The sequence below is a fragment of the Nematostella vectensis genome, chromosome 2 (genome assembly GCF_932526225.1).
Source record: "Nematostella vectensis chromosome 2, jaNemVect1.1, whole genome shotgun sequence".
Taxonomy (NCBI): domain Eukaryota; kingdom Metazoa; phylum Cnidaria; class Anthozoa; order Actiniaria; family Edwardsiidae; genus Nematostella; species Nematostella vectensis.
Genome location: NC_064035.1, coordinates 15,287,724 through 15,312,675, shown reverse-complemented (window position 1 = coordinate 15,312,675; position 24,952 = coordinate 15,287,724). Strand labels below are relative to the sequence as shown.

General features: G+C 37.3%; 4 protein-coding genes across 6 annotated transcripts in view; all 4 read left to right on the top strand.

Annotated features, from left to right (window-relative positions):
* The first annotated feature begins 118 nt into the window (after positions 1-118).
* Positions 119-6,265, top strand: LOC5521858 (protein FAM151B). Of its 2 annotated transcripts, XM_048723647.1 has the most exons (3): positions 134-323; positions 1,724-1,781; positions 4,302-6,265. In XM_048723647.1, the coding sequence occupies exons 1-3, from the start codon at positions 305-307 to the stop codon at positions 5,137-5,139; spliced, it is 915 nt and encodes a 304-aa protein (XP_048579604.1). In that variant the 5' UTR covers positions 134-304; the 3' UTR covers positions 5,140-6,265. The 2 variants fall into 2 exon arrangements, with proteins under 2 accessions (XP_032222791.1, XP_048579604.1); XM_032366900.2 differs by lacking the exon at positions 1,724-1,781 and having other exon boundaries at positions 119-323.
* Positions 6,266-9,092: 2,827 nt separating this feature from the next.
* Positions 9,093-16,496, top strand: LOC5521857. Of its 2 annotated transcripts, XM_032367030.2 has the most exons (12): positions 9,095-9,601; positions 10,110-10,271; positions 11,344-11,506; positions 11,834-11,941; positions 12,248-12,322; positions 12,470-12,555; positions 12,730-12,889; positions 12,975-13,087; positions 13,167-13,283; positions 13,633-14,279; positions 14,536-14,573; positions 14,926-16,496. In XM_032367030.2, the coding sequence occupies exons 3-12, from the start codon at positions 11,378-11,380 to the stop codon at positions 15,034-15,036; spliced, it is 1,584 nt and encodes a 527-aa protein (XP_032222921.2). In that variant the 5' UTR covers positions 9,095-9,601; positions 10,110-10,271; positions 11,344-11,377; the 3' UTR covers positions 15,037-16,496. The 2 variants fall into 2 exon arrangements, with proteins under 2 accessions (XP_032222920.2, XP_032222921.2); XM_032367029.2 differs by lacking the exon at positions 10,110-10,271 and having other exon boundaries at positions 9,093-9,601.
* Positions 16,497-16,963: 467 nt separating this feature from the next.
* LOC5521856 (EH domain-containing protein 3) lies at positions 16,964-20,297 on the top strand. Its single transcript, XM_001641590.3, has 2 exons — positions 16,964-18,030; positions 18,777-20,297. Exons 1-2 carry the CDS (start codon positions 17,116-17,118, stop codon positions 19,500-19,502), a joined length of 1,641 nt encoding a protein of 546 aa, XP_001641640.2. The 5' UTR covers positions 16,964-17,115; the 3' UTR covers positions 19,503-20,297.
* Positions 20,298-21,288: 991 nt separating this feature from the next.
* Positions 21,289-24,952, top strand: part of LOC5521740 (spectrin beta chain, non-erythrocytic 1) — a 45,523-nt gene continuing 41,859 nt past the window's right edge. The window contains exons 1-6 of the mRNA XM_048723642.1: positions 21,289-21,828; positions 22,666-22,765; positions 23,492-23,559; positions 24,182-24,295; positions 24,670-24,740; positions 24,815-24,895. Coding sequence (XP_048579599.1) covers positions 21,712-21,828; positions 22,666-22,765; positions 23,492-23,559; positions 24,182-24,295; positions 24,670-24,740; positions 24,815-24,895 — 551 coding nt within the window. The 5' untranslated portion in view covers positions 21,289-21,711. The remainder of the gene's footprint in view (positions 21,829-22,665; positions 22,766-23,491; positions 23,560-24,181; positions 24,296-24,669; positions 24,741-24,814; positions 24,896-24,952) is intronic.

The following is a 24,952-nucleotide window of genomic DNA, read 5'->3' as shown; positions in this document are numbered from 1 at the left end:
AACAACATACGGGAACCGTGATAGCAATGAAATCTATCAAGCATTTCTATTGGGCAAAAGTTGTTTGGGGGGGGTCTTCAAACAAAACATCCAATCAAAAAAAGTGTTATATCAACTATGATCTATCAAGCTCGATTTCTAGGAATCCTCACATTTCGTTCAAAATGGTGCCTGGAAACTGGTGCTTTATATTGTATTCAAGCCATGGTATCCCTTCTAAGAAAGCTATCGCCCTTCCCTAAATGTGCGTTCTTATCTTTGATAAGTGGTGGTTTATTTTTGCTTTGGAATCAGATGGAATCGCATGGATACACAACTGCAAGGTACTTTTGAGGCCGGCCATTTTATATTTAACAATCAGAGTACTGTACCGGACCCGAAATGATCCCAGTACCCGAAACGATCCCAGGACCCGAAATGATCCCCAAAAGTACCCCAACTGATCCCGGGACCCGAAACGATACCGAGGAGTCCCCGAAATCAACCCCACGGAATTGCGGTAATGGACAAAGGGAAAGAAGAAGAAAGCACTTCCAATTAAAGCATAATTAAGGGTTGACAGCGAATCTATTTCTAAATAACATGACTTAAAAAACTTAAATTCCAATACAATACTTCTATTTATTACATTGCCCGGCTGTAAACCCATAAACAGAGTCCAAAATACAACAAATGCACAACTTTTAATTGCTACTGAAAGGTGTACAACATAAACATAGCACAGCCAAAGCACAGCCTTGCTCAGAACAACCAAACTTTTGACCTTCGAAACATTTGCAGTTCCAACACATGACTCTGACACTATAAATCTTGTTTCTTGTAAACATCACCCCTAAAAATCTATATTCATTTGACAACCAAACGTGTTTTTCACCACGAAATCCATGTTCACACGAGCGAATATTTACCGACAGCCGGTTTGGCCGAGAAAATGGAATGACAAAAGCACTGAGTAATGCACTCGAACAACCCTTTTACTACCGTTGCAAAATATTAAGAGATGTGGCTTTTGTTGAAAGCAATATGTGAGTTTTGAATTTCCTCATGTAGTAGTGCGTACACCACTGCATGATTTCTCTCTATCTCTCTTTATGATAGGTCTTTCATTCACCGAACACAAACAAACATTTTCCTACGGGAAAGCAGAGGCATGTCTAATCTGTGGAGACATTTATGGCTTGTAATGTATAAATTATTTATTCACGCCTGGTTCTTCAAATTACCATCACGGGAATTTTTATTTGACCCCAATTGCTGACTCAACCAAGCTGCCGAAAGCTGTATTTCCCACGCAGTCGTATATAAAAATCTTAATACTATGGTTTTAGTTAATTCAAAATTCTGGATAGTGACAAAAATGACGCTAAAATGTTTCATATGTTTTTAAAACTGAAAGCCAATCCTTCCACATTCCTTTTGTTTGTCCATTACTGCAATTCCTTGGGGTTCATTTCGGGGACTCTTGGGGTCGTTTCGGGTCCCGGGATCAGTTGGGGTAGTTTTGGGGATCATTTCGGGTCCTGGGATCGTTTCGGGTCCTGGGATCATTTCGGGTCCTGTACAGTACGAGTTTTCTATGAGTCAGTAGATAGGTTGTTTTTCATTTAATCGGAAATTCCGGAATGAGATCTCGGTTTTTCCGGAATGACATAATGGTAAGATACAATTTCCTATATTCCACAATTTCCGGGGTAAGTTATGTACCATTTTCTTCTGTACCTAGAAATTCTGCTTTTGAAGTCCTGGGGAATAGTGGCCGATGGGGGCCTCGGTCAAATATGGTATGGATAACTGCAAATGTTACACGATTTTCCAGAATTTCTGGTATCCCCTGTGAAAGTGGACTACCTTTTAAGCAACTTCACATTTTCCTGGAATTTTCCAGTGGGAGGAATATGTACCATTTACAAAATAACCAGAAGTACCAGAATTTCCAATTAAGGAGATTCGATACAGTTTCCCGAATGCCCAACCATCCTGTCAATCACAACTCGTATCTTCTGCTACAGGGATCGGATCATCAAACTATTTGGCCATGCCATGTACCTAGGGATGAACTTTATACAAATGTAACATGTGTTTACATTGCTGTTTCTATGGCAACGGTACGGCGAACCCGTTAAATTCACTATTCGCAAAGTGCTGTTCGCTACATGGGAATTTTTAATAAATAAGCTATAGGGTATTGTACATCAGACCTTGGTCGACACTTAGAGGAAGTTTTAATAAAATAAGAGGAATTCTGAGAAATTGTGGAATTTTTATTTTTAGTCACTCTGTTATTTACCTACTTTGAAATTCGCACCTGAAAAAATCCATACGCGGGCAAGGATTTTTTTACAATTGTTATTTAGCTACCTCTTATTTCTAATAGCCTATCAAAAATGAAAGCAATCGGTTTTGTTGACCAGGGGCCATTCCTGGGACTATTTAATACTTTCAAAATGAAGAAATTGAACTTTCTTGATTTTTTAGTCGCCATGTAAAATTTCGCCAAATAATTTTTTCGTCGTTTTCGTATAGTAAAATTAAGATATTGAGAAACATTCGGATTAACTTTGAGCTTCATTGAAGGGTTGAAAGTAAACGATTAGATTTTTTGAAAATGGGCATTTCAAGTGCCGACTTTGCCTGGCTATTTGTTAGACAAATTGCTTCGTCTCATGTATTGTTGATTTCATGACTTGTTGTTTTCACATTCCTCACGTGCTAATCTTCCACGGCTGGCTGCTTCTGAACTTCTGAATGGTCATTTATTACACTTTTTCTTCTTTACATGAATAGTTAAAGATATTTCCGTTTAAAAATTGGTGTGGATAATACTAGAGGAAAAAAAGGAAGGCAGGTTACGCTAGCTGCGTAAGGAAGGGACGTTGTCTCTGTGCAAAATTAGCACGGGAATAATGCGAAAAGTGCAACGAAATGAAACGAACAATATTCAAAGCGAAGCTACAAAACGAGCGCAAAGTCGGCGCTTGAATTGCCCATTTTCAAAAAATCTAATCGCTTACTTACAACCCTTCAACGGAGCTCAAAGTTAACCCAAATGTTTCTCAATATATTAATTTATTTCTACAAAAACTACGAAAAAATTAATCGGCGAAATTTTATTTGGCGGCCAAAAACGCAAAAAAGTTCAATTTCTTCATTTTGAAAGGATCATATAGTCCCCAGAATGGCCCATAAAACTTACGATTAACAAAACCAATTTCTTTATTTTTGGTATGTTATTAGAAATAAGAGGTAGCTAAATAACAATGGTAAAAAAATCCTTGCCCGCGTATGGATTTTTTTCAGGTGCAAATTTCAGAGTAGGTAATAACAGAGTGACTGAAAATAAAAATATGCCAATTTCTCGGAATTCCTCTTTTAGATTTTAATAAAACTTCGTCTAAGTGTCGACCAAGGTCTGATGTACAATATCCGATAGCTTATTTGTTGAAAAATTTCCCTGTAGCGAACAGCACTTCGAGAATAGTGAATTTAACGGGTTCGCCGTTGCGTTGCCATGTAAACACATGTTACATTTTTATAAAGTTCAGCCCTAGGTACATGGCATGGCCAAATAGTTTGATGATCCGATCCCTGTAGCAGAAGATACGAGTTGTGATTGACAGGATGGTTGGGCATTCGGGAAACTGTATCGAATCTCCCTAAATGGTAAACAACCATTGTTTTAGTATAGTTCCACACACATACTAGCACGAATCTCGCAATTTGATTGGCTACCATACTCACTATCTATTGGGCCATATAGATAGTATCAAATCGTTGTCTACATACAATGTATAAAACTCAAACTCAAGGTATTAGAAACTTCTCTTGTTTGTGTGCCTGTGCATGTGTGATTATTGTTATTCCCATCCCTTATAAAGTCTCTGTTTTAGTTCCTTTTGTTATTGAACACTTGAAAACTCAATAAAGATTGATTGATTGATTCATTTGAATTACACAATTGATCAATATGTTGTTATCATGAATTCGACAATTTTAAAATGCCACACTGACACAAAACAATAATATATGATCCTCAACATAATCTTAGTATTATTTAAAAAAAAGGGCTGGACATTCTAATTAAAAAGGTTTTATGAAAAAAAAATATTGTAGAAAATCATCCACCACAAGTCATAGAGGTTAGCTATATATAGCTCATATCCACCAGTATATTACCTTTTGTTTTCTTTGTTCAGTTTTCCTTCCTTGGAATTATTGCAAACCATCAGAATATGATCCACATTCACGTTTGTGGCCAACCTTCTGAAGTTTGCTAACAATACTTGTATTTTTCATTTTCTCAGCCAACCAACTCTAGGCAGTTATGCAGTAGAATTCTTTGGTCTTAGATCTTGTAGTCAAGTTACATGGTCACACGCTGTCAATAGTAGGGAGAGGCTGCAGGCTGCAGTGACACCCACATCATCAACAATGATGCTCGAAGCAGATGTCATCCTCTCTTATAGCAAGGGAATACCAGTTATGGCACATCCACCATCTACAGATAGCAACCTTACCTTAGAGGAGTTCTTGCAGATATCTCTTGGAGCAAGAAGAGGGGTAAAGTTAGATTTTAAAACACTTGAGGCAGTTAAACCTTCCCTGGACATACTAGCTTCAAAATCTCAACATTTTATTGATGTTCCAGTTTTTCTTAATGCTGATATACTATCCCCTTCTTGTGTTAACAAAACTGCTGTTGATGCTAAAAAGTTCATTCAGTACTGTACAGAACTCTTCCCAAGAGGAGAGCTATCTCTAGGTTGGGTTTCTCATAGCTCACCAGAGAGTCATGCAAGGGAGTGTCACAGAAATGGACACTTACAATGGGAAACTGTCCATGAAATGGCAAGCTTATGTAAGCCACTTAAACAGTCTGTTACTTTCCCTGTGAATGTCAGAGTAGCATACCAAAACCTTGAACAGGTAAAGTGGCTACTTCATCAGTCTACAAGGTACTCATTGACTTTATGGGTTTATTATCAGGACAATGTGCCCCTGAAAGATCTTGTCTACCTTTATAAGGATTTGATTAATGAAAAGGTGTATTACGATCTTGCCCATCTGGAAGACAAACTCAATGAGGAGCTTCCCGAGAATATAAGATTTAGGCAATCAGGCAAGAGGAATGATTCTGATTAGAAACACTAGAAAAATAATGAAGATGAGGGGAAGGCAATTAGAGTTTGTTTGAGATTTTCTGTTTGCTCAGGCCATTTTTGTGTACTGTCAATTTTGTGTTGATTTGACTTAAAAACCTGATGCTGCTCAACCAGATTTTTGCCTGATTGATCCTTGCAAACCAAAGAAGCCTGACAAATAAATTGTAGTCTGCTTAGCAGCCGCCCTTAGTGTCATGCACGACAGAGCAAAAAAATGGCATGAAATTTTCCAATTCTCGAGGAGTTTCTCTAACCAAAACTTAATTCCAAATTTTAAAGAAATTTAGAAGATATGAAATTTAGATATTAGTGAGCAAAGTTGGCTTAATTTCTGATCAGAGCCCAACTTCTCCCTAAAAACGAGGGGAATTCATACTTTGAACATTAGAAAATTGTACTTCAAGCCTCATATCTCGAAGACGAACCATTAGAAAAAAACACTTTTTGATATGTTGGTTTACATAACGTCTTTTTTGCCTTTTTTTGCCCTGTCGTATTGCACTTCTTGTAGCTTGTTAATTCTCTGGGCCCGCGGTTTTAGGGACACTCTCTATGAAAGTAGACGGGGTGATCAGCCTATCTTTTAGGGTATAAAATTCTACCAACTGCTATCCCTCAGGCTGTGTGTTCAAAGATACTTCCGACTCAGCTATCCCTTAGAGGGTCTCATGCCAATGTAACATCCTATCCAATAACAACAGGATTTAAAGACTAAATGACAGCACATCATATATCCAAAGCAAAATCATAGCATCATTGGATCAGTGTACATATGCTTGTTGAGAAAATGAATTTTAACCCTAAGGGAGAGGAAAATGGGTATGGTTTCTGGATTTTTTTTAACCCTAAGGGATAGCAGATAAAGCAGACAATCAGCAAATTGATGTTTGTTTTAGTTGACAGTTTTAAGAAGAAAGTCTAACAAACTGTAACAGGAAGTGTGATTTGTATGTTTTGTGGTCGGGTCCTCTGGTAGACACCCCAAGGGTGTTCAAAGATACTTCCGACTCAGCTATCCCTTAGAGGGTCTCATGCCAATGTATCATCCTATCCAATAACAACAGGATTTCAAGACTAAATGACAGCACATCATATATCAAAAGCAACATCATAGCATCATTGGATCAGTGCTTCCCCCAAAAAATACAGAGGGAATTTCCGGCCAACCCAAGTAACAGGAAAGGGGAATGTCCATTGGAAGAAGGTTTAAAGCACATATGCTTGTTCATCATTTTAAGGAGAAAATGACCCAGGGGGGGGGGGACCGTCTCTAAAAAATGTACATATGCTTGTTGAGAAAATGAATTTTAACCCTAAGGGAGAGGAAAATGGGTATGGTTTCTGGATTTTTTTTAACCCTAAGGGATAGCAGATAAAACAGACAATCAGCAAATTGATGTTTGTTTTAGTTGACAGTTTTAAGCAGAAAGTCTAACAAACAGCTATCCCTTAGAGGGTCTCATGCCAATGTATCATCCTATCCAATAACAACAGGATTTTAAAGACTAAATGACAGCACATCATACATCCATAGCAACATCATAGCATCATTGGATCAGTGCTTCCCCCAAAAAATACAGAGGGAAATTCCGGCCAACCCAAGTAACAGGAAAGGGGAATGTCCTTTGGAAGAAGGTTTAAAGCACATATGCTTGTTCATCATTTTAAGGAGAAAATGACCCAGGGGGGGGGACCGTCTCTAAAAAAATGTACATATGCTTGTTGAGAAAATGAATTTTAACCCTAAGGGAGAGGAAAATGGGTATGGTTTCTGGATTTTTTTTAACCCTAAGGGATAGCAGATAAAACAGACAATCAGCAAATTGATGTTTATTTTAGTTGACAGTTTTAAGCAGAAAGTCTAACAAACAGCTATCCCTTAGAGGGTCTCATGCCAATGTATCATCCTATCCAATAACAACAGGATTTTAAAGACTAAATGACAGCACATCATACATCCATAGCAACATCATAGCATCATTGGATCAGTGCTTCCCCCAAATAATACAGAGGGAAATTCCGGCCAACCCAAGTAACAGGAAAGGGGAATGTCCTTTGGAAGAAGGTTTAAAGCACATATGCTTGTTCATCATTTTAAGGAGAAGATGACCCGGGGGGGGGGGGACTGTCCCTAAAAAAATGTACATATGCTTGTTGAGAAAATGATTTTAACCCTAAGGGAGAGGAAAACGGGTATGGTTTCTGGATTTTTTTTTTTGGTAGCAGATAAAACAGACGATCGGCAAATTGATGTTTGTTTTAGTTGAGAGTTTTAAGCAGAACGTCTTACAAACTGTAACAGGAAGTGTGATTTGTATATTTTTTCGGGTCCTCTGGTAGACACCCCAAGGGAACATTTGGCTTATAAATAACAAGAGCTATAAGAAATCTACGGAAGAACTATGAATCTGCCCCCCCCCTCCTTTCTTGAAACTCTAACTTCTCCCCACCCCCCTTTTTGAAACATTTGGATCCGCTCCTGGATACTGCTAATACCGTTGGCCCTGTAAACATGTGAGTAGAAAATCTGGCGTAGAATACGAATAGCGAGGTCTTCTTGCCCGATTTGGCCTAAAAGTTGACCTTTTGGCGATTGCAATTCTGCTTCCGGTTGAATATACGGAGGAATTAAATTTTTCTTATAGGTTTCAACACAAATTTGGTGGTTTTTGCCCTTAAATAAAACGATCTTCATAGATTTCAACGGCTACGAAAAATATATAATTGAAAAAATTGATCTCTTCGACATATCACTGCAAAAAATCTTGGATGCAAATATTCTCAAACTTACTTTGTTTTTATCATAAGTTTAGGTCACTTTTTCACGTTTGCGGGACACAAAAAGCTGTGTATTTCCAAAGTTCACCCAAGGTCATTCATCGAACATGCCTAGTAGCAGCTCTCACAGCAAAACAGTCATGATCCGAAAAGTTCGACAACGATGAAGAATAAGAACCTGTCCCTTACAAACCTGCAAAAATAACAAAATGTGAGCTGACAATAAATGAGATTTACAATGATGCTCCATCAACGTTACTGTAAGAGAATACTGTTTAGAACATGATCACTACCACTCGACCAATCAGCGCTCCCCATTTCAACCCCCTTAATCTCATATTAATTAAGATGTCAATCGGCGAGGGCGTTGAACAATAGGGAATTAGTGGGGAATGTAGTTAGTAATTAGTGGTTATCTACTTAGTTATTAGTATCCCCTAAGTTGCACCTTTATTTTGATTGTTTTCCAGAAGGAAAACATAGTTGAAACTTAGGGAATACTAATCACTAAGAAGATGACTACTAATATACTATTACAAACCTCACTGAAATGCCCCTGTTGTTCAAAATCCTCACTTCACATCCTAGAGAACCAGTCAGTATTGCTTGATGTTGATAACTTGTCGACAACCATACAATGGCCTTCGACAATAAGATAGTATTTTAATTGTTTTACATTTAATGATGTTGATTTGCCAGTGACATCTAGTATAAAAGCATTTCAAAATGTCTGGTGGCAGTGTCAATTTTCTAAGAAAGTTAGATAATGGACGCAAGTGTTCTATGGGATTTTTAGGGCACGAATTAACAAAATTCTGCGGGTTTCAGTCATCTTATCCTACTATAGAGGTTTTATAAGGAGCAGGTTCTTTTGATTCATAATTACCAAATTTTCCATAACCTTCCGAGTGTTGATTGTGCTGATTGTTTTTTTTTTCTCTCTTGTTAAATGACCTTGGATGGACGTGGAAAAAACCCAGGATTTTGTCTCGTCCAGACAAAAGAAACCCTTAAAATCTAACTAAGTGAGAGTTAGTTTCTAAGAAGGTCGTTTTATTTAAGCGCAAAAACCATCAAATTTTAGTGTTAAAACATTACTTCCGCCGTATATTCAACCGGAAGTAAAATTGCATTCGCCAAAATGTCAACTTTTATATGAAACCGACATATAGTTTCTTTGATACTAGCGGTTTACAGGACCTTTACTGTCGAATCCGTTGTATTGCGACCCGCGTATTCAAAACACGAGTTGTTTTGGTTTTCTGTTCCGTCTGATTGGCTTAGAATAATTTGACTGGAGGAACAGAACATCACAAAAGACAAAAACAAATCGATGTTTAGAAAATACGGCGTCGCGATAAACGGATTCGGTTACGGAATCGACGCCAAAACCGCCCCCTGCTGACCATCGAATAGATGGCTCGAGCTGTGACGTCATCCCGAGCGTGGAGATAGATGTTGACCTCGAAAAGCGCAATGTACGTGTAATCTATCCGTTTCTGTTTTCCCAGTGCGTTGTATATAAACCCCAGATCGAGTGTTTTGCTGTTTAAATAAGTTGTGGTCATACTCATCTGGTAATAAGCTTAATACCGCTATCAAGTAGCTGCAGCGAACGACTTTGAGTTTTGTTGCCAAGGAACCTCGAACCGGGACGACGAAAGGTATCTTACATTCTTACTACAGTACTATGCCATTCTTTGACAGTTGTGTTATGTCAGTTAGAAGTCTAGTTAGTTCGAAGAATGATTCACAAGACTATATTGTTAATGTAAATGCCCAATTCTCTATTGTTTCCGCATCGACAAGACGAGCAGTTGATATTATCGTGTTATTTTACGCATGGTTTCACCAAGAAACATCAACATCAATTAAACAGAGCACTGTAGATCGAGTGTTGGATAATTACCCTTTCATTAACAATAAATATTTGTACGCTTTTTTACGCTGTTAATATATGATTGATGTGGCCTGCTCTTCTTGTGGTTTATTTATTATGTATAAGTAAGTTATACACAAGTTACCCCAAGCTCAATGTGTTTGAAAATAATTGTTAGGAATCACGTTATGGTTTTGTGCTTCTTTCTTAGTTTGTAGTAAACACTTAGAGCTCAAATGAACCGTTCATTCTACTAAGAAATAAAATCGTTGAATTTTCAATATTATTTCTAGACCCAACTTAGACAGAAATCTGGTAAAATCAGGAGAAATACAGTAAATATGTGAAAAAAACCAAGAGAGCCAATGCCTGTGAATTCAGAGAATGTACGAACGTTCTCTGTATTCTTGGGCTTGTAATGAGGTCCAAAATCTTGTGACACCCGCCTAATTCAGGTGAGTTGACATGTAGGGTCAGTACGCAGCTCTTACATGCTGCAATTTGTTTGGGCAAATGAACAATATCCGCACCTCGACACAAAGAACGAGGAGAATAGAGACAAAAGAACTCCTTTGAAGAACGAAGATAATAGGAGACAAAGCAGCTGCGTACTTACTCGACATGTATGCCTTTCTGTAATTTTATTCGCATTCACAGTGAGCTTTGGGTGATGTATACCAACCAATCAGGGTTACAGGCCTTTCTAGACCATGCTCCACTAGATCTGCTACTGTTGGGTCTTTTCCCTTACTAACCCCCTATCATTGAAGACATTCCCAAAAAGCAGTACATCATGCTGGGTTACTGCGATCTTGAAGAATTGAGAACTCTCGCCAAGATTTCCAAAATGTGAAAACTCAATTAAGTTTGAATTGAATACATTTTTTACACTCTGATTGGGGGGGAAAAGGTTCGCAGATCGGCGGATTTGTCCTCACGGATAACAGATTTTGATGATTATTTCAGCGGATTGGCAGATTTCGGAAATACGGCGGATCACTGATCTGTCGACAATTTGGGTGCAGATTTCGGATTTTGGATGCTTCGACAATCCAATTTCGTTCATATGTTTATCTGTCATACCATGCGGATCTAAAAATATCTGCCGATCCACGGATTTGCCCCGAAAATGTAGCGGATCGGCGGATTCACATACCCCTATTCACCCCCCCCCCTGATTGGTCAACATGGTGCTGTGAGATAGCTTGATTGGAAGCCATCTAAGGTAGTCCAATGAAAACAGTTAAAGGCTTTTAACTGACAAAACCTGAAATGTATTATGCTACTTGGAATTTATGAGCATAAATTGATAGATTACTAAAAATAATCTTACATAAAATTAGTATCAGTAATAACCTGGATGGGAATTCTCAAGAACAGCATTTTGTACCAAATTGTTTAAATGGTTCCACTCTCCATTTTTTGTTGTATCTTGACCATCCACAGTCAATTTTTCTCTGTATAAGGCACCCTCTTCCATTAAAAAAAATGTTGGATTTTTTTAATGTCATTATTTATTATCTGTAGTGATCTTAGGGAGTTATGCTGTCTGGACGCACCAATGATGTCAAGTGGAGAAGACTGCCATAAACAAGTGCACTTTGCAAATGGCTTTCCTCCTAAGGAGGTTGTAGTATCACCACGCTTGTCTCCACCCGTTAACATGCATGGTGGAATCTTTGTAGGCCTTGTAAGTAGAAAAATTGATAGAACAAGAAAAAAAAAACATTAAGTCTATTTAAGGCATTGGGTTTATAGAGGGACCAGTAAAATAATGAACATCATGCTTTTTTTTTATCAATCACAATCGAGAACAACTAGCAGTCAAATTGGAACATTACTCAACAAGTCCCATGTCTAAGTTCTTGCTTGTGATTCATCACAAAAATAATAAAACAGTCCACACATATTTTAGGTGTTCCGGATTTTACTAGTCATGCTATAAAGCCTTCATAAACTTAAATACAATACACTGCTAGAAGACTAAAAATAATGCAATATCATTATCTGTTTTTAGCATGACGAGGTTCCATCAAGGCTTACACAGCATGGGAGACTCATCCCACCTCTTGCTAAAAGGCGAGGGCAGTTTTGTGCTGTAAACCCAAGACATGAAATCAGTGTGGTAAATGATGTTATGAAATTTCATAGTACTGCATTGGGATGCTAAGAAATTTTAACCAATATTTTGTGTATCTGAGGTTTGTTCTTTAGATTTTCATTTCACTCCAAAACCAGCTTAAACTGATGTAAGATGCTGACATAGGTGTTGGACAATGGAGCATTGAGGGAGAGGGGGACCAGTCTCCCACTATAAACTTTCAACATTTTCGTTTTCAAACAATACAAGGAGATATTTCTTCAGTCACAGAATGTTTATACTTTAATTAAAGAATGTATCACAAATTATTCTTTATACTTACCTGTTTAGGATATTCACCAGCCTGACCCATTCAGTGGTCATAAAGGAGCAGAGAAAACAGGCTTCACTGCATATCCTATAAAGGTATAAGATGACAAAATTGCTCTGATGATGTGCCTTTTCACATGTACTTTATTTTGGAAAAGTCAAGAACCATAAGTATTGCATTTCACTAAAATTTGATATATATCACAATATAGTAAACGTTGACTTGTATTTTATTACTCCTAGCATTTCAAGCCTTCACAGCCTAAAAAAAGGTCAAAAGTTAAAAGGGTGGAAGGAAAGAATCCTATAGCGATGCTTAATTTTCAAAGGTATTGATGATTTTTATGACAGTGAGTTGTTTATAATAATCAGTCAGTGAGTCAGTTTACAAGAAAAGTCCCTAAGTCCATAGCAGGGATTTAAACTCAGCAGTAACAATTCAGCTGTGTGCTAACCAATAAGACTGCTTTGCTTCAAATATTATTTATTTATTTTCTTTGAAGCGCAATATCTCAAGCCACTGTGCCTCCCAGCAATACACAAGAGGGCACACCCGTAGAAACGCTGGCTAGCAAGTGTGACAAGATTATGGCAGATGTTGAAAAGGATTTCATATTGTCAGAGCTGTCTGGTATTGATGAAGTATACCAAAGAATTTGTCATGTGAGCTTTTAATTAAAATGTATATTATACCATTTTTAATGTGTATTTGAAATTCCAAGCAATTTGCTTCTATTTATTTTTGCAGGGTAACAAGGAGTCCTTGCACAGCCTAGTATTACCAGTGAGAAACAAGAGGAAGAAGTACTCATCAGGGAATTTGCAGTATCTGAGTGTGTCATCACAAGTGATGCCTTCAATGTGTGTACATTAGTTTACTCCCAAAACATTTATTCTTTTAAGATTTGTTGTCTAACTCTTATCTATTTCCCTTCTATAGCAAGCACAATCATAAACCATCTTATCCTTTGAAAAATAACAAACCCCAGGCAATAAACCACCAGAGCTTGGATGAAAAGACACATTGTTATGAGGATGATGATGGTGTTCAAAAGATGTAAGTAAATCCTAGTCTTTTCACCCCAAATCACAAAACCAATCACCATTCAACAGAAACCACACCTCCTCAAGTATATTTTTTTTAGTTTAAATAGAGTAGACTGACTTGGAGACTTTATTATTAATGTTTGTTTTTGTTTCTAAAAAAGTATTTCATGAAGAACTACAGTTTCATCAGTAAAATGAAATTATTTAAGCAAATTTTGCTACAGCTCTATTTTGTAGCATTCTTTCATGGGTTCCCTCTGGTGTTTCAGATTTCCATGGTTCCAATAGAGAGCATAAACGTTAAAAACGTTTAAAACAATTAGGTGTGTGCCACCTTAACCTACATATTTTCCTACCAGTCCCAAAGAACCTCGTGCAATTCTTGTGCCACTGCCTTTCTTCAAGAGGAAAAGTTCCCAGCCACCCCAGACTGCTCCTGCAAGACACAAAGCCATTCAGACACCCCTAGAAAATGCACGCCATCGCCTTGCAAAGCATCATACAAGGAGAGCGATATCTTCATTATCAGGATGGTCTTCTCCATCTATCATAAACTTTAGCCCTGCTGGTCTTCCTGAGGCTAGCCGTCCAGGAACAAGGGCTTGCAATGCCACCGGATCAATTGTTGGTGTCCAGAACCGGTCTAATACAGGGACAGTAGCTATTGTTGCCTCACTGGATCAACCCAATCGTGCATCACCATATCTTGTTACTCCCCCTGCAACAGCTGCTAGTGGACTTGTCACAAAACAGTCATTCTATGATGAGGATTTTGAAGTGGACAGGTTGCCGGAAAGTGAGATGGTGGTTGATGATCCAGCAGAAAATAAATCAGAAAAAATGTCAGTCACATCCGAAGAAGAGCACATCATCAAAGATGACACTTGTGCAGATCCAATGGTGGAGGGGATGCAACGGAGTATGCAGTGCTTGTCCATTGTACTGAATGTTACCACCGAGGATGGCATGGTGGATGATGTTGAGATCTTTGATCCTTCAAAAAGAGGTATTTAATTTGGAGGGCTGTAGCAGGGGTTGGGGCACATGCTTCCCCAATATTTTTTAAAAAAATTATAAGGAAATGACTAGTAGGGCTTGGATGTGCCCTCCCAATTTTTTTATTATTTTGTTTCTGTATCGTCCCCCCTTCCCCACCCCCATATTTTGAGTTTTCAGAATTTTGGAACTTATTCATAATTTGAGAAGCAACAACACATCATGACAAAAGACAATAAATGGTTATCTTTATGTTCTTTTTTTAGATGTTGAGAAAGAAGAGCGAATTGCACATGAAATTGAGGTAATATATGGACCATATATAACCATACCATCTGAAATTTGTAATCATGGAGTATATTGTTAATACTGTAGATAGAGTTTGTAAAATGGAGTGTCCACAACATCAGATTACCAAGGCCTGCTACCCTACCTCTTTGTTTTTGTTGGGTACAGTATTTTACTGATGCCTGTGCATTACTACTTGTAGTTGTGTCTACTCCTACACCTTTTGTCCTGTTTGTTTGTTCCTATCTACTGAATACCTATATACTTACTTGTATTTTATTGTATCCTATGATGGGGACAGCGGGGGGGATTATAAAATATTCCTCTCCCTTTCTCTTATATATAATTTGGCAATCTTTAAATTTCAGGAAGTGCAAAAACAATCCCAGAAAAAGAAGGAGGAAATCGAGGCATTGTTGGATGAGCATGGAGAAATAATCAAAGAAGTACATCAATTAGAGGAGGATTTGCATCAATAACATATAGTGCAAGCAATGAATATTGGTAGTATTTTCACATCACAATGCAAGTTAATTTTAACTTAAAGGTTTTAACTTAAAAGTTTCTGAGAAGAACACTTTAGTGTAAATATAATAAGCCATAATGAATTGAACAAGCGCGCTCCTTCAAATAAACGCCTCCTTCCCCAATGAACACCCCTTCCCTCCCACTAAAAAATCCATCAAAAGCACCACTTAAATGGTGTAAACCTTAATTTTATTTAGCTGGCATTAACATTCTGACATAACAACGATATTGCCATCAATTTCCTAACAATAAACCCCTAACAAAATTTCACAGCTCATTGCAAATAAAATTTCGTTTTCAATCAATCCGGGAGCACTCCCTTCCCAAAAAGCACCCCCCCCAAAAAAAAAAAAAAATAATAATAATAAAAATAAAGTAAGCCTGGGCGCTCATATAAGCATAGCCCTAATTTACGGTATCTGATGACCAAGTATGAAAACAGATTTTGGCAAAATTAGAGTTTGCAGAAAAAAAAAAAAAACATGTATGTAGAATATATATATAACAGACGAGATAAATAACAGTTTCTCTCATAATCAGACAGCTGTCCAATATGTGCACCTTTTTTTATTTCCAAGTGTCTACTTATGACAATGTCAACTGTGTTGAGTGGAACATTTTTTTCAAAAATGAAAACTTAATATATTATTCCTTGAAACAATTATTTCAAGACATTAAAAATTTTCTTGAAAAACGTTAAAAAAATATTTCATGAATTTAAGTTGAAACGAAGTGTGGCATTTAATTTCCTGAAGAAAGTGGGTATCTTTTTTTGAAAAAAGACAAAGCAATTAATAGTAAATTAAAATAGTGTATAGCATGTTGTGTTGATTGTCTTATGAGACTCCAAGCTGTGTAAAACAAAGACCTAAGAGACGTCAGAGAAGCATCAGAGGATTTTTGTTAAACAAACTCTTTATTTACTCTGGTTAGCCATCAACCATTTTTAAAAGGTCTTTATTATTGAATAGGTCTTCATTATCGGGTCTTCATTCAGTCTTTGGTATGTACACAACCAGCCTTTTTAGAACTCTTTACTACATAGCAAGCAATGTGGAAAATGATACTGTAAATGTTTGTTTTATTGCCCACTGTAACTCTGCGTCCCCTCTTAGGTTTAAATAACTAACTTCTTTTCAGAGTTAACAGCATGCAATTCAAAAGCTAGCAATAAAAATGCTCGCAAGTATTGATAACATGCAATCGGCATATCTATGGCTGCGTTCTTTATAGTTATTCGGTTATACAGGTGTACTGGGGGGTGTGGGTGTGCAGGTATTAACAAAAAGGATAATATTTGCTGATCCCTCAATAGGTCATAACTGAAGGGGTGAAACCCTAGGTATGAACCTGTTATACTTGTGTAAGGACATCTGGATTATAAATAAAATGTACTTTTGGAGAATGGCAACAACTCGACAAACTTGGCATTTACTACCTGACAAAGATAATGTGCCTCTCGCAGGATATATCTTAAACTGTCTTAATACCATTGCAGTCATTGATTAAGTTACCTTCCCTTTCCTCTATTTCCTTTGGTAAGGTCTGTCTATGCTGAAGGTTTTCTGACCAGAAACGAAAACCTCAAAAAGAGAAATTTATGTATAACTGTGTGATTATATCATACATCCTTCTCCCCCCCACCCATCACTACAACAAACCCAGGGCGCAAGGTGATTATTATATTTCGTGTCTCTGATTATTCGTTGTGTAATGCTATACATTCATAATGTGTTACTTTTTGCAGTAATGGATTGAAATAAGAAAATAAAAACCAGAAATACCAAACCTTCTATAGTTCTAGTTTGATATAGCCATGACGCATTAGCGGAAGTGACGCAGAAAGTCACACGACTTGATTCTTTTGCGCGCAGGCTCAGATTTTGGCGGAAGGGAGCGGCTTGCGATCAGCCAGCACTTTCGTGTTGTATCGACCTCTGTTTTCTGACGTCTATCTACCAACCTGCTCAGTGATTCAAGTTTAATAAGTCTTTTTATATTATTACAAAGGTAACAGAAAAGCTGCAACCATGTTTTCATGGATGAAAGGGAGCGATTCTAACAAAAAACACCCTCAAGTGTTCGCCTCAGTTGTCGATGGTTTGAAGAAAATGTACATGAAGAACCTCAAACCAATGGAGGAATATTATCTATTCAATGACTTTCATTCACCATCCATGAGCGAGCCGGACTTTCACGCTAAACCGATGGTTCTACTAGTCGGACAGTATTCTACAGGCAAGACAACATTCATTAAATATCTACTAGAGCAGGATTTCCCCGGAATCAGGATTGGACCGGAGCCCACCACCGACAGTTTCATAGCAGTTATGCATGGTGATAGTCAACAAGTGATCCCTGGAAATGCTCTGATTGTTGACCCGAATAAACAGTTTCGCTCCCTCAGTAGTTTTGGTAATGCTTTCCTAAATCGGTTCTGCTGTTCTGAGCTTCCTAACGATGTGCTTAACAGTATAACGATAGTTGATACTCCAGGCATCTTGTCTGGCGAGAAGCAAAGTGTTGCACGGGGATATGATTTCACCGGCATCCTCAAGTGGTTTGCCGAGCGCTGTGATCGCATCATTCTACTTTTCGACGCACACAAACTTGATATCTCTGATGAATTTCAACGAGGCATCGAGGTCCTGCGTGATTATGATGACAAAATCCGTATAGTGCTCAATAAGGCTGACATGATCAATACACAACAGTTGATGAGGGTATATGGTGCGCTGATGTGGTCTCTCGGAAAAGTGATCAACACCCCAGAGGTTGCACGTGTCTACATTGGCTCATTCTGGAACCAGCCTTTACAAATGGATGATAATCGCCGCTTGTTTGAGATGGAAGCTACTGATTTGTTCAGGGATATCCAGGAGCTACCCCGTAATGCTGCTCTGAGGAAGCTGAATGATTTCATCAAGCGTGCAAGACTTGCTAAGGTAAACAGGATAAAACAGTTTCAGGATGATTTTTCTTTTCTTCAATGAATATAAATTTAAAAAATGTGTTAAATTTCTTGGGGTTTGTGCAGTTTTCAATATTATGCAAACTATCGCAGATGATTTCCAACATCTGAATTGTCTTTTGGCTTTTGTCCATGAAGTGAATCCTTGAAGTGAATGGCCTTAAATACTGCCACCTCTCTGTAAGGGCTGTCAAGTAAAAAAGCAACAAATATGATTCTATAAGTTTGAATGACAGGAGCCAGAAAACAGTTTAGGGTTTCTGAAACTGTTGACAAGAGTTTGCAGAATATTAAAAACAACAGTAAAAACATAATACACCCCTTTCTGTTCTTACTGTATACTTCAGGTCTGTGGAAGTATTGAAGTATAGCGGCCTGGAGATATTTTCATAGACACTTCATTATTTCGAACAGAAATAAAAGTTTTTATTGACACTTTATTATTCTGAACAGAAATACAATACCCAATAAGACTGAAATGCAAAGAAATGACTAAAAACTACAAGATTACACTCTCACTAAAAAAATTGATTGAGGAATTCCTGTTTTTTAAACAACTGTATTGAGTATTAGCCCAAAGGGATAAGCACATAAACGAGACCAGGTCCCATGCGAGGTGCTGCCCTAAAGATAAAAATACAATAAAATCACAATAGAACTATAAACAACAAAACTAAAAGAGTCAAGATCTTAAAATAATAATTTATTTTAATATTCCAGGTCCATGCTTACATCATATCAGAATTAAAGAGTCAAATGCCATCAATGTTTGGAAAAGATAAAAAGAAGGACGAACTGATCAAGAAACTGACAGATGTTTATCAGAAGATCCAGAGGGAGCATAATATATCTCCTGGAGACTTCCCACCGGTTAGTAAATTCAAGGAGCAATTGAAGCAGCACGACTTCACCAAATTCCACACCTTGAGGGCCAAGCACATAGAAACCCTCGATCACATGCTGGCTCATGATATACCTAGACTTATGGCAATGATTCCCCATGAGACTACTGATGATGCTAGTAAACCTTCTGTGTCTGGGGGCGCATTCGCAGTCCATCACGCTACCAATAACCCATTTGCAAGTGGTGCTTGTGAGGGCGTGGCTCTGGGTGCTGGCACCGATACTTGGGTTGTGGAAGATTTCAAGCCAAAATATGATGAACTTTTTAAAACTCTTGGACCTGTTGATGGCAAACTTTCAGGTGCAAAAGCCAAGAAGGAAATGGTCAAATCCAAACTTCCAAACACTCAGTTAGGTCGTATCTGGAAGCTTTCAGATATCGATCATGATGGTTGCCTTGATGAGGATGAGTTTGCTCTTGCTATGTATCTAATAAAGGTCAAACTTGAAGATAATGACATTCCAGAAGAGTTGCCAGTTCACTTGGTACCACCATCTAAACGTCAACTACAGAACTCAGCAGACCCTATTGAATATGACTAAAGTCAGGGAAGGCTTTTACCAATTATACTACTGGAAATGATAGTATATTGTCCAGAACAGGACAGATAAAGGAGACAGCGCACCAACATCCTCACACACCGGATTTGATATTAATTACTAGATTTTAATGGCTTTTTTAGCCTTGCCGTATTGATTTTCAGAAATATGTATACAATCAAAGGCCAATTCTGTAAGGAATTTTGTCTTATTTATATGTCCTTTATGTGTTTCAAAGGCTTTATGTGGTTTTTGGAATAACTGTTTTCTAGCCAATCTAGAATTATAAAAGGTACAGCTGGTATAAACATTTTTTAAATCTTTGCCACAATTTTCAGTCATTGGTTATCAGTTTGGGGGTAAAAGATTGGGAAATGAACTAAAAATATATAAAATTGAGAAATTGTTTTGATTTTATATAAAATGGAATATACATCCATTAAAAAGTTGTTAGAAAAGCAAGCAACAGTCCAGATTATTTTAATTTACCACTATGAATGACAGTAGTATCTAGTTTAAAAAATATGTCCATGAAGTGAAGGTCTTTCTCTAAGAAATTTATATGCAGAGTTGTAGCAGGCCTCAAAATATTGGGAGAGGGGATGATACAGAAGCATTAAGAAAATATTGGAGGCTCAGCCATGCCACTATTGTTTGTTTCTTTAAATTTATATATTTCAATATTGGTGGTGGTAGAGGGGAGGGGACATGTGTCTTTCCTTTGATGATAAATGTTGTATTAAGTTTTGTTTGGACTGGTTGTGTTGATCCTAATATCAAATATAAATATAGAAGATATTGAGGTTTCTTGTGCACTAAAGGTTGGTTCTCAATAGGACACAAGCGACAGCGCAAACAGCAGCACAAAACAAATGAGAATTGGTTCGCCCGCAGCCAGGGCCTAATAAAACCCCTGCATTCCTTTAAAACCATTCCAAATAAAAACTAATTAAATCTTTCCTAAATCGAGGGGGTGAGGGTATAGTGAAGATGAATCCCACAGGGACCCCAACCTATGCAGCTGCGAAGGAAAATGGCGGCAAATCGTAAAAGCATGCAACCAACAGTTTTCTTTGAGTCTATTCCTACCCAAAGCGAACACAATATGGCCGCAAATGTAGCCAAAAGCCTGATATCGAATCAATCTAAAGGCTTATTAGAAATGATTATAGAAAGCCGAATGAAGTAGCAAGAATAAGAAATGTAAGTAGAAGTAGAGAAAATCCCACACAAATGAGATGAAACTAAGAGAAAGTTAGATGGCCGTTATTAGTTTTAAGTACTTATGTCGCTTATATTTCACACTGTTCGATCCCTAGTTTGATGTGATGTTATAATAACTTAATGTGTTTTAAATCGATTAAAATAAAAACAGATAAGTGAATTGATTTCAGAAAAAAACGAAAAGATTTGTCTGACCTCCAACTCCACTCCTAACAAGATATCATTCGGCTTACTTATTTTGTTAGGAACTTTATCAATCTTGGTTTGATAGAGGCTATTGTATAGTCGACTAATATATCCGCCTTTTGCAAGTCAGAAAAAAAATCTACCATTTAACTTACCTACTTAACTTCCTATTCTCTTTTTTTGTTCAGTTTCAAGAAGCGTAACGAAGAATTTTGAGCACTGATCTCGCAAAAGCTTTAATGCGTGCATTCGGTGATGTAAAATTGAGAAATATTATTTGTTTTCATTTTTAAATTCAGTTATACTATAGTAGTTTTAGACATGAATCTCACTTTTTTAAAAAATGATCAAGCCAAATCCACCATCCAGAGTCCTCATAAAAGATTCCATTCTAGATTTCCGCTGGTCATGACAATCGAATGGTCTCTTCCTTCGCAACATTCCAATGCATCTAGCGTCCTTGGAGAGGCACGAAGCCTTAGATCTTGCGTATATCAAAAGAGATTCGGAGACAGACATGCGAAAAGGATACATTTGACTAGGATTCGCGATAGTTATATATAAAACTAGTTATTCATTAACAAGTGTTATCAGTAGTGAGAACCAAGAGAGAAGGTCAACAAAATACTGTACATAAGTATGAACAGCACTAAATGAAGGACCATTTGGTTCATAATCGAAGGCTTTAGCCTAGAAATTTTACCGCGAGATTTTGTAATGATGGATTGCCGCGTCAAAGTAAAGAAAAGAGCTAAACTGAAATCAAAGGGACAAAATATTTCGTGAAACTTTCAGCGGAGCGATGTCGTACGTCGAAGCTCCTACGTTTGAAAAGGATAGAATCAAAACTCTCAAAAATGAAAGAATATTTTCACAGAAGAAGACATTTACCAAATGGGTCAATTCCTTCCTGGATAAGGTGAGAGTGGTGAAGTTTAGGTTGCATACTTGTGCTATTTTAACTTTCACACATTGTTTGCCTTGCCGCCAAAACAAGTGTTGGTAGTTATTTAGTAGCGTGATCACCATAACAGCCTATTAATTCCATCGTTTTTTCTTGCTTAGTTTATAAATGATTAAAGCCATAAATAATGAGTAGAGTTTGTCTCAGTGGGCTTGATTTACAAAATAGATAACTTTTTACAATCAGGTCAAAGTTGTTAAAGTTTTAGGAATTTTTGTTTTGACAGTCCACTGCAGTTATATGCACCAAACATACCGCAGTATGTGATCTTTGTGCATTTTCCGGGTACTCGTTTGTTGTCTGCTTTAAGCATCGAGTGCACTGTTTTATATTAATGACATCTTTTTTATAGTTACTTGATAATAAAATGCATTGTATAATATTAAAAAAATATCTTTAGCATACTGCACTACATGTAGTTAATTGTTTTTGTAATCACTAGTTTTATCAATTTCAATTCTAATGGAACATTATCATAATTTTCTCAGCAAAAGAAACGAGCGGAAACAGGAAGCTCTGCACAGGAGGGTAGAATTATTTATAAGGAGAATTGTTGAAAGATGGAAATAATCTATATTATAATGTATAAAGATTAAAATCTTAAAGCTGAAAAGAAAGGCTCCTAAAAACTTCAGAGCCCCCCCTTCGAGGACCCATTTTTGGGGAAGCCCCCTACCAGGGAATTCAGTGAACACTTCCTTATTTAAAAAAGGAGGGCCGGGGGGGAGGGGGGGACAGCAAAAGATCCTAATTAGCTGTAATTGTGTTTTGATTTGTTTTTCGTTTTCATAGTCTGGCCTTCATGTCAATGACTTATTTGAAGACTTGGCAGATGGAAAAATCCTCATAAGTCTATTGGAGATCATATCAGGGGAGAAAATCGGCTTTGCAGGTAAATGTGGCAGATTCTCAGGGCTGTTGCCTGTTACAGTACAGGTCTAGATCAACCCCCACTCATGAGTCCTCATTAGCACTCTCACCACTCGAGACTCGCTTTTAATGAGGCAATCGAAAACTAAGCCACTCGGCAATCGCAGAGATCGCTGCGAGTCGATACTCTCGAACCACTCTAATATATGCACAAGTCTTGAGTACTCGCAAGTGGATGTTATGTTACTCTAGACCTGGACTGTATAATCTCAGGATGGGGAAATATTTCATCTTTTATATAAAGAGCAATGTTAATATATGAGGAAAAAAGATATGCATAAAGAATTAAGCCACCTTGATTTAGTACCTGCTCAGAAACCTATACAGCCCAGTTTCTATTTTAGGCCCGTACCCAGGTGAGGTGCAGGGGGTGCGAATGGAACCCCACCACAAAGGCCAAAAGTCCACTTTTGGTTCTAAATTGACGTGCTATTTGTAGACAAAACTAAGAGTCATAAGCTAGTTCACTTTTGGTATGTTACAAAATTCCGACAATAAACGTCCCCTGGAGATATTACAAAGGCAAAAAAAACTTTTTTGTTCTTTCGAAGGTGGTTAGATTAGTTAACTTAACTCTCTCCCTCCCCCCCAAAATCTTTTTCGGATTTCGCAAGAAAAATCCTGGGTACGGGCCTGTATTTATTCTACATATCCAAATGTTAATGTTTTTCTTTCTTTTTTGTTGTAGCGCGTGGGAAGTTCAGAGTCCATAACATCCAGAATGTGAATAAAGCACTTGAATTTCTACAAAAATCTGTAAGATTATATATTTAGGCTTTTATTTGCATTTTGCTTTATCATTTGCAAGCTGTCAGCAGCTTTTGTTACTTAGTACACAGTGACAGTATATAATTACCTTCATTATGCATACTGGCCCATAGCCAGAGGAGAACTACCCCTCTCAATTGGAAGGTCTACTCAAGTGAAAGCAAACTGAGTAATGCAAGCTGAGGACGAGTTACCTTTATGACCTTGCTTTCAAGAATTTGCTTTTGGGGTAAACTTGGGAAGGGAGGGGGGTAGGGAGAACTCAGCAAAAAAAAAATTGGTAAATAAAATGATCCATACGTATTTTTGGCGATAATTTTTTGTGAATATCTTTTAATTTGGCATTGAGTATTTTCAATATATGGATGGTGTCATCCCAAAAAAAAAGGGTTGCGTGGGGGGGCACTTCTATCCTTTTTTTTTTCTTCTTCAGATTTTGGATTCTAACTTTAAGATTTTTAAGCTACTTTAAACTTCCAGTGATATTTCAAAGGATGATTCATATTCCGTCGACTTCTCCAAAATATTTGCTTACAAGGGTTGGTTCGTATTTTGGAAACACTTCTAACACCTTCCTTTACTCCAAATATATATATTTTGTTCCTTCCAGGTCAAGCTAGAGAGTATAGGCGCTGAGGATGTTGTTGATGGCAATGAAAGGCTTATTTTAGGCTTGATATGGATGATCATATTAAGATTCCAGATAGCTGATATATCCTACCAAGTAAGCAACCAAGTATCATCAAATTTATCAACAACAACAGCCACAACAACAGTAACAACAGCAGCAGCAACAACAAAAACAAGTTTATTTATTCACACAAATGATAAAAACAGTAACAGAGGTTACATAAACTTGATACAATACTCCCCTCCCCTAAAAATCATAGAAATATAGTGTGATCCTTGCTTAATATTTGATTATTAAAACTCCTTTTGTATGAACAGATGAAACATTGATGTTCTTATGTTTTTAGTTTGTACTTATAATGTGTCATTTTCAATTTCATTCTAGTCTAAACCCCTAGAAGCCCATTACACATTTTTTTTATATGAGCAGCATGGCTACTTAGAGTTTTCTTTTACTATTTTTGCAAGGATGATATGTCAAAAGAGAGGAAATCAGCCAAGGAAGCTCTTTTGCTGTGGTGCCAAAGGATGACAAGAGGGTAGATATATGCATTAGCCTTTTATTACTGCCAGTCATTTCAAGTCCTAAACTTTCAATTTTTTTGTTTTACAGCTACCCAGATGTTGACATTCAGAACTTTTCGACTAGTTGGCGCAATGGACTGGCATTTAATGCACTGTTACATAAACACAGGTAGAGTTTTTCTTTTTATTTATACCGCCCCTATTACATGATCTCCACATTAATAAT